Raw genomic sequence first — 9936 nt, forward strand, 5'->3', positions numbered from 1 at the left:
TTTAAACAGGACGCAGGTGTAACAAGGTAAAAGTAAAGGACCCCTGGATGGTTAAGTCCAGTCAAGGGCAGCTACAGGGTTGCGGTGCTCAAATTGCTTTCAGGCCGAGGGAACTGGCATTTCTCCTCAGACAGCTTTCTGGGTCATGTGGCCAGCAGGACTAAACCGCTTGTGGTGCAATGGGGCACAGTGACGGAAACCAGAGTGCACAGAAACACCGTTTAACTTCCCACCACCGTGGTACCTATTTATCTACTTGCACTTTGACATGCTTTCGAACTGCTAGGTGGGCAGGAGCAGGGACCCAGCAATGGGAGCTCACCCTGTCGTGGGGATTCGAACCGCCGACCTTCTGACTGGCAAGCCCAAGAGGTTCAGTGGTGTAGATCCTTGCTGCAAGAGGAGGAAGCAGGATGGTGTCCCCGGGACCCTCCACTACTCCAATATGAACATTTTGTATAGTGTGTGAACAAATGGTATGTGTACAAACATATTGACTGCCTACAGGGCTTGTATACAGAAGGTCTGTATGCACTAAGTCATTCACAAGGTATGGGAAATGTGACTAACGGGGTTGGGGGAACCTGTGGCAGACCCGCCATGTGCCCCGATTTTCCAGGGACAGTCCCGGAATTACTGAGGCCATCCCACTTTATGATTTGATTCCGGGATGTCCCGGTTATCCTTTTTCCTCCCCTCCACGTCTTTGCGCTCTCTCTCTCTCTCTCTCTCTCTCTCTCTCTCTCTCTCTCCCTATAATTTCGAGGGAAAAGGTCACCGATCCACTTCAAATTCTTTCATGGCAACGCTTCATTTTTAAGGAAACGCGTGGAGTGTCGATTCCTTTACTGTAAATGGAGCCTTACACTGTCTACTCAGAAGTAAGTCCCGCTGTATTCAGTGGAGCTTACTCCCAAGTAACTGGTTAAAGACTGCAGCCTTACACTTTAATCCTAAGCATTTTTATTCAGAACTAAGTTCTAATGAGTTCAATAGGATTTACTCTTTGGTATGTTCTTGATCATTTTCACCATTTCAATTATTATTATTATTAGTATTATTATTATTATCACCCACCTTTTCCCCTGACAGGGACTCAAGGCAGCTTACAGATACAATTATTCCTTTTTCTTTTTCCTTTCTCATCCTGTGATGAGGCTGCATTTTAATATTTCAATGTTTCAATATTTTAATCTTGTTTTTAAGTTGTATTCATTGAACTTGTTTTATTATTGCTTGTTAGCCGCCCTGAGCCCGGCCTTGGCTGGGGTATAAATAATAATAATAATAATAATAATAATAATAATAATAATAATAATAATTATTATTATTATTATTATTATTATTATTATTATTATTATTATTTCATTCCATTTGTCTGTGGAAGGTGTTGTGTGCAATCCCTTCCCTCACACGTTTTTTCTTCACCACAATCCTGTGAAGTAGATTCAGTGGAGAGGTTGCAATTGGCTCAAAGTGCCAGATGTCAATGTTGAGGTGACGTCCATGCGTGCGTGAGATCAAACGCGGGAGCATCTTCCTGACACAGAAGAGAATTCCCTGTTTTCATTGGAGAAATGTTGGAGTGCATGCCATGGACACAATCCCTGCTCCCCACCTACGCATGCCGATTGTGCACACATGTCCCTTCTGTCCCGTCTTCCCTGGCCCTTCGAGTGTGTGGATTCATCCCCTCAACGACGTTACTGTCCCAAACCGAAGTGCTTAAACTACCTGCAGATGAACCATATGAAAACCTTAGGTAATGATTTGCAGAGCTTTTGCCGGGGTTCCGAGAGCCGTAATGAAATGCAGCTCGCCTACATTTGGTTGCAATTTACAACTTTTTATCACAATTCTCTGCAAATGGAAATCCCCAGCTAATAATTGGTCCCACGGTCTTGGGCATATTGTGCTGATTCATTGTTTATAGGGCACATTTCATCGATTTGGAGGACTGGAACAAAGTGGCGCTTTCTAGTATTCAGGCAGTTATATCCTCTTAGCCAGAGTCAGACCAATTAAACTGCACTCACAAAGTTCCTGCGAGTGGGGCTCTCCATTCACTTCAATGGGGGATGGGAGGCAGCTGCTTCCATCAGTAGAATGGGGAAGGAGGCAGTTCCTTCTCCCCACTGCAGCTCCTGCCCACCCTAAGTTAACTCCGGAGGATTTGGAACAGTGCCGGATTTATGTATAAGCTAAACAAGCTCTACCTTAGGGCCCCACTCTCTTGGGGGCCCCAGAAAAATTTAAAGGAAAAAAACCTGGATTATATTTCCAAAATATAAGATAAAAAGTAATAAAATAAAACCTACATCCAGCAACAATGTTTTGTGTTGTGCTCCTATGATGTAAGTCAGGCATAGGCAAATTCGGCCCTCCAGATGTTTTGGGACTACAACTCCCATCATCCCTAGCTAACAGAACCAGTGGTCAGGGATGATGGGAGTTGTAGTCCCAAAAACATCTGGAGGGCCGAGTTTGCCTATGCCTGATGTAAGTAATGGGCCCTGCCTGCTAGCCTGCTTCCTAAAATATCACTGGTTTGCTCATTTCTATATACAGTGGTACCTTGGTTCTCAAACTTAATCCATTCCGGAAGTCCATTCCAAAACCAAGGCACGCTTTCCCATAGAAAGTAATGCAAAACAGATTAATCCATTCCAGACTTTCAAAAAACTACCCCTCAAAACAGCAATTTCTTCTTAATTGTAATTCACTATTAATATACTTCTTAATTGTATTTCAGTTCAAAAATTATTTTGATAAAATACATATTTTGTTATGTGCAAATGGCTTTAGATCGCTATTAGGTCCATAAATTACCATATAGCATATATTCAACACAAAAAACAGCGACCATTTGTTGTTGAGAAAGGACAGCTGGACATAGAAAGGGCCTCATTCCCTTTAGTAGCTGAGGGCTTCATCAAACCTAAATCTGGCCCTGCTTTGGAACAATGTGGGAGGGGTGCACTGGGGCAGAGGACGATTGCCCCCAATTGCCCCCCTCCCCTTTCTGCTGATGGAAGCCTCTGATACAACCCACTTTCCCCATTTCACAGAATCATACAATTACAGTGGTGCCCCGCAAGACGAATGCCTCGCAAGACGGAAAACTCGCTAGATGAAATAGTTTTCTGTTTTGGAGGTGCTTCGCAAAACGAATCTCCTATGGGCTTGCTTCGCAAGACGACAATGTCTTGCGAGTTCCTGCGGGGTTTTTTTCCTCCCCCCCTTTTCTAAGCCGCTAAGCCGCTTATCAGCTGATCCGATAAGATGATAAGCCGCTAATAGCGCTAATCCGCTAATCCTTCAATGGGCTTGCTTCGCAAGACGAAAGAACCGCTAGACGAAGAGAATCACAGAACGGATTCTTTTCGTCTTGCGAGGCACCACTGTATAAAGTTGGAATGGAATTTGTGGTGCAGGGATTAGACCCACCAATGCAGATCCACATTAGCCTGTTATCTTTCAAGGTCAGGTATGGGACAATCCCTTCCATTCATTATATGGAGATAGAATATAATTCAGACAGAAATGAGAGTGAGAGGGGGGAAATGCAGTTTTTGCATTTATCTACATACACCCCAGCCAGAACAATGTGGCAGAAAATGATGCTATCAGGTCACAACGAATGCCTTGCAGCTTTGCAGCATCACCCTGTTATTGTTCCAGTCTTCTCATTATCTCCCAGATAAACTCCATAGTAGATAATCTAATTTTAGAGTCATTTTGTTTGGCTATGCTGAGGTCTGCCTGAGCCTTTTTTTAAACATGTGGTGCGTATCCTTGATTCCCTCCCCTATTTCTTAATTTTTTCAAGATGGTGATACATGGGAAGCCATTAATACCCACCAGAGAAGAAGGAGAGTTTCAATGAAATTGTAACATATTTTGATGGTGGATAGTAGCGCTGTTGGCTCCAACAAAGTGAAATATATTCATAATACCTAGGAGAGCTCCAAATGTGTGGAGTTCATTTTAACACACACACGTGCAATGGAAGACATATGGAAACATTTGCCATCTTCCAAATATTGTACAAAACTCCCATATCAGCAAACATCCTAGGCCAGATTATCACAAGTAATGGCAAACTCTGGAAATACTTCCGTATGTCTTCAACGGCCTACAAAAAGTGTGTTTGAAAGGTAATCCTTATAAATTTGCTCCAGGGTTGTGTAGAGACTGTGTTAAGAAGCAGCCGTTAAAAACACGAGGGATGTTCTCACTTAGTCGTCGCTCCGTTTCCCCGTGGTTCCTTTCAATACATGTACATGGCTTCTTCCCAAAGTAACCTTAATCCTTTATTGCGTGCAGTAGCTATTAAACTGTGGCTGTCCGTGGAGATCCCTTGCAAGCACCTCAGTCCTCCTTGGGATGCAGCATTGCAAGGAAGCAGATTTAAATCCCAAGGCTGTCACAGGTGCTGTGTCTCGATGGCAGCTTCTCAGGTAGCAAAGATGCAGGTGTGCGGATGAGAATCAGGAAGAAGTTAAAGATCGCACAGGGCTTTGCATCACAACAAATTGTTGGGGCTGTGCCAGAGCAGACAAGAAGGGCTGTTGCACACACAACACATAGATAACTTTTGGGATTCATTAATAATAATAATAATAATAATAATAATAATAATAATAATAATAATAATAATAATAATTTATACCCCGCCCTCCCCAGCCAAGACTGGACTCAGGGCAGCTAACACCAGGTATAAAAACAATTGATTAAAATACAACTTAAAAACAAGATTAAAATACAACATTAAAATACAGCCTCATTTCAGTAGAAACTCAAATCAAAAACTTTTTGGGCATGAAAATGTCAAATCTTCACCAAGGCCAACTATTTAGACTGATCCTACGTGGGCCAGAAAAAAAGCCAGGGAAATCCCCAAATATGAGTTCCATCACAGAAGGAGAAAGGAAAGAGGAAAGAGGGGGAGGGAATCAAATTGATTCCACGCCGAAGGCCAGGCGGAAAGAAATCAGATCCTGCAGGGCCCTGGTCTCATGAGACAGAGCATTCCATCAGGCCGGGGCCAGTGTTGAAAAGGCCCTGGCTCTGGTTGAGGCTAATCTGACTTCCTTAGGGCCCGGGACCTCTAGGGTGTTGCTATATATGGACCTTAAGGTCCTCCGTGGGGCATACTGGGAGAGGCGGTCCCGTAGGTACGAGGGTCCTAGGCCGCAAGATGCAATTAGATGAGATGGTTTGGTTAGAGCAGGGGCTTCCGAAACTCCCCACTCATAGCTCCTTGGTCATAAAGTGATGAGGGTGCTCATGTTTCTTCTTCTTCATAAAACTGAAGCAGGAAGTTGGAAGAGTCACACCTTCCCCCACTTCCTCCTTCATCTCCATCTGTGTTTTTCAAGGCTCAGATAAATTCTACTGGATTTATTCTACTTTTACTGAGAATGCTCGAAGAAGCCAAGTGCCCACGTTCTCTCTTTCTGACTCTATGGGAGAGGGGTGTTGGTGGTGCCCATTTGCACTCAACTAAAAGGACCCAGATGTGCCCACAGACCTAAAAAAGACGGGTGACTCCTAGGTTATAGGTTCACCAGCAGAGTCAAAATGCCCATGAAGTATGGAGTTGGTATCACCATCATTCTTTTGAATGCTAACTCAAGTCTTCTAGAGTCAAACCACCCCACCCACAACAGAGAGCTTGTGGCCCTGCGGTGAGCATCTCTCCCTTTTAGGGTAATACGTAGAAGAACTTACCTTCAGTGATGATGCTGTGATGTTACAGTCCTTTAGTCCTTGCTTCACAGCTTTCTTTGGCTGCTGTCATGGAATCACTTAGTGGAAACATGTTGCATGGAAAAACCAGGTCGATTTCAGAGGCAGCCCTGTGTTTCTTATAGTTCCACCCTCGTATGCTATCCTACACTCTCTTTGGGCTAAAAGGTAAAGGTACCCCGACCGTTAGGTCCAGTCGCGGATGACTCTGGGGTTGCAAGCTCATTTCGCTTTATAGGCTGAGGGAGCCAGCGTTTGTCAGCAGACAGCTTCCGGGTCATGTGGCCAGCATGACTAATCTGCTTCTGGTGAACCAGAGCAGTGCACGGAAATGCTGTTTACCTTCCTGCCGGAGCAGTACCTATTTATCTACTTGTACTTTGATGTGCTTTCAAACTGCTAGGTTGGCAGGAGCTGGGACTGAACAACGGGAGCTCACCCCGTCACAGGGATTCGAACCGCTGACCTTCTGATCGGCAAGCCCTAGGCTCAGTGGTTTAGACCACAGCACCACACGTGTCTGTTTTAGTGAAACTGAAGGAGCAGTCTTCTTTCTGTACACCTTTTTTTGGGGTGCTCAACTCAGGAAATGCACATTTAAATCAAAATGGCAACTGGTCGTAATGACAATACGTTATTGCCTGAATCTGAGGCAGCCTGCTTCTAAAGGCCAGTCACTGGGTGACAACTGCTGTAAGAGGGCTTTTGCTCCCCATTCTTCCTTGTGTGCTTCCCAAAGGCATCTGATTGGGCGCTGTGTGAAAAAGGACACTGGACTAGATGCGGGTCTGATCTAGCAAGGAAGGCCCTTATGTTCTTGACATGACGTTGCACATCCCAAAACAGAGGGAAGTACAAAGAGACAGTGATCTAGGGACGTCTTGTTTCAGTATTTATTCAGCTATACAATTACCATGTTGATAATGTGTGCATCTCATCTGTTTCGTTCTGTTCATTCATACAATGAATGTCTTGACATCTTTCTAATAACAAAGCAGCTGTATTCATTCTTCCTGCCCATATTCACATAAATCCTGCTATTTTATTCATTAGCATGGCATGCCATAAAGCCACTTCCGACATAGAACGGAGGTGGGGTTGCGGGCTTCTCCCTCCCACCATGCGGGCTGGCTCTCAGCCTCCGCGCGATTGAAGGAATCCCCGATTGGGTCATCCCCTGGCCAGCCAATCGGCAGGCCTGGGGGGCATGGCCTGCTCCATTTAACGCAGGGGCAGCCAGGGATCTCCCTCTTTCCTGCTTCCAGCTGCTCCAGTTTCCCACCCTCCCGCCCTTTAAGGTTTTCATCTTTGACCTTGCTATGGACCTCGGTTGGTCGCCGTTAAGGGGCCTGGTAGGAATTTTTTTCCACTTGGCAAATTGGCACCAGCCACTTGGTTTTCGCCTTCCTCATAGCAAATTGTCACAACTTTCTTGGTATTGGCAGTTAGGCATTGGTATTGTTCTGTAGATGGAAGAGGGGAGGAAGCGCCATCACCTGCCCCGCATATTGAAGGGTAGTCCGATAAAGGATTCTGGGGGGCGTGGCCCTGTCCGAAGCCTATGGAGGTGAGGACCTAAGGCACGCCCCCAAGCGGTGACCCTGGGGGAGTTCCTAGTTGATGTGCATCAGCAGGACTCCCCCTACTGGTGGTTAACCAGTGAACAGGCTGAAGCCGGATAGTCGGTTAGAACCAGTGCCTAAGCCAATACCGCTCATCACCTGTAACCAATAAAGTTGTGGCCATATTTAGCCCATTAACCTTAAATATCTGTGTCATGTGTCTTTATTTCCACTTGGGGGGGAGGCGGGAACTCGCCATGCAAATAGAGTGGAAATGAGAATATGAGATAAACAATAGCCCCATATTATTAGTCAGCAAATGTTAGCATATGATTTTTCTTTAAAATACATTCTCCTTACATTTCAGCTGATTACTTGCCATGGAAGCAGCCCAAAAGGGACATGATTAAGCCGCCACACACTTTCCGCCCAGCAGAAGATAAATTTGACTGTCGGACCACGCACCAGGATGAGTACCTTTACAAGGGCCCAGTAATGACGAAGAGCTGCAAACCTTTTAGATCGCCACACATTACAAAGATACCCTTGGACAGTATGACCAACTATAAGTTGAATTACGTGGCACACCCCTTGTCCAAACGCCACGCCCATGTCCCTGAGCCATTCAAGCCCAGCGAGGAGCCATTTGACGGTCTCACCACCCACAAGCAGTCCTACAAAGGGCTGGCAGGGCCACCCGCTCAGTCTGTGAAGCCACCTTACGTGAGGCCGGACCTTGCCAGTTTTGAGGGGACTACCGAATTCCGGGAAAAGTTCTTAGCTTGGCCAACGGCCCCGCCGGTCAGCAGGAAGCCTGCCGCATACACACCGCCTAAGGAGAAGATGGACCTCAAGACGATGGCGCAGATTCATTACGTCGACCCTCACGGCCGCCCGGCAACGTCCTGCAAACCCCTGGCCCGTGTCATAACCAACACAGATCCCTTCGACCACTGCTCCACCATGAAGGAGGATTATAAGCATTGGGACTATTCGAAACCTAAGGCCATTGTTCCTCACTGCGAGGTCACGTTGCCCAAAGTCCCCATGGACACCTTGACCACCTTCCAGAGCCATTACGTGCCTCACCCGCTTCCATTCACCAAGAGCTTCAAGCCCCGGCTGCCGGCCTGTCGGCCTCACGTTCCGTTTGTTGACGAAACCACCTACGCCACGTGCTACACACCCAAGAAAGTCCACATTTGCCCTGCCACGTACAAAGAGCCGCCCGGCTACGTATTTGAGAAGATCGATGACGCAGGGCACAGGCGGTTCCGTCCTGCTACGGTGGCCCAGGACCGATGTGCGTCCAGTTTGAATACTGGCGACCGTAGAGGCAGTCTTCCTGGCGGCAGCTTCAGTCAAACGGGCCTCAAAGAGATTGCGATGAAAGCCTGATGTTTCTTGAGCTAGTTTTCAACACACCACTGAATTTATTCGTTGATGAATGCTATTGGTATCATGTTTATTTCCAGAGGCTTGTCGTCCTTCTGGTAGAGCTGAATAAATAACTAACATTCTAGGAAAGCTCTCCTCCCCCTGGTTGCGTTATGACATTTTATTTCCGGAGCTGCCACCAGAAAACCATATGGCACGATCCTCTGCATATCTACTTGGAAGTCCCATTGAGTTCAATGGCTCTTACTTGCAGGTACAGGTATGCAGGTTAAATTCATTAATCGTATGAGTCTGAACTGATTGATCAGGCAATTAATTGATCCAATCTATGTTTGCATGAAAAGGGACGCAGGTGGCGCTGTGGGTTAAACCACTGAGCCTAGGACTTGCTGATCAGAAGGTCGGCGGTTCGAATCCCTGCGACGGGATGAGCTCCCGTTGCTCAGTCCCTGCTCCTTCCAACCTAGCAGTTTGAAAGCACGTCAAAGTGCAAGTAGATATGGTAAATAGGTACCACTCTGGCTGGAAGGTAAACGGCGTTTCTGTGTGTTGCTCTGTTCATCCACTTGAGAAGAACTCTGCACATGCTCAGAGTCATGGTCCTTGTTAGTCAGTCCAGTTACTAGCCCAGGCACATTTTTACGACTTTATTCATTTGAGAGAAATTTATGTTGTAAAGGGAAGAGAATAACTTCAGGGCAGATCGACACCATACATTTAAGGCACATCCGACACACATTTTAAAAGGTTCTCACAAAGAATCCCGGGAAATGCGGTTTGTTAATAAGGCTGGGAATTCTAGCTCTGCGAAGAGGAAAGTACAGTTCCCAGGATGTGTAGTCGTTATGAGGCTTTGCTGCATATTCCAAAAACTGAATTTTGGCCCTATTAACAGCTTCCAGGCCTAGCAGTTACCAGCCCTGACTATAACTAACTAATAGCCTCACTGCACCTGTGGTTTTGTTCTTAGCAATCCCAGGAGTTTGCAGGGTTGCCATGTGTCCTAAATCACAGGTGATGGCCAATTTGTTTGAAGGGCTGGCCAACCCAAGCCCAGTTTAAAGATACAGAACCACCAAAGGCAGGGAGCTGGAGGTTGCCCATTTATTGTCAACAGCTGGGCAGAAGGATGAGCAAGCACCCGAATCACCTCACACGATTCTGGTAAGTTGCATTTTTATTTAAAATTATAATAATTAATGCTAAATGGACATGCAAAGGGATA

General features: G+C 46.0%; 1 protein-coding gene across 1 annotated transcript in view; it reads left to right on the plus strand.

The window, feature by feature from the left end:
- SAXO1 (stabilizer of axonemal microtubules 1) overlaps positions 1-8840 on the plus strand; it is a 35858-nt gene extending 27018 nt beyond the window's left edge. The window contains exon 4 of the mRNA XM_083482295.1: positions 7681-8840. Coding sequence (XP_083338421.1) covers positions 7681-8711 — 1031 coding nt within the window. The 3' untranslated portion in view covers positions 8712-8840. The remainder of the gene's footprint in view (positions 1-7680) is intronic.
- The last annotated feature ends 1096 nt before the right edge of the window (positions 8841-9936 follow it).

This window comes from Podarcis liolepis (genome assembly GCF_965112155.1).
Source record: "Podarcis liolepis genome assembly, chromosome: 17".
Classification (NCBI taxonomy): Eukaryota; Metazoa; Chordata; class Lepidosauria; order Squamata; family Lacertidae; genus Podarcis; species Podarcis liolepis.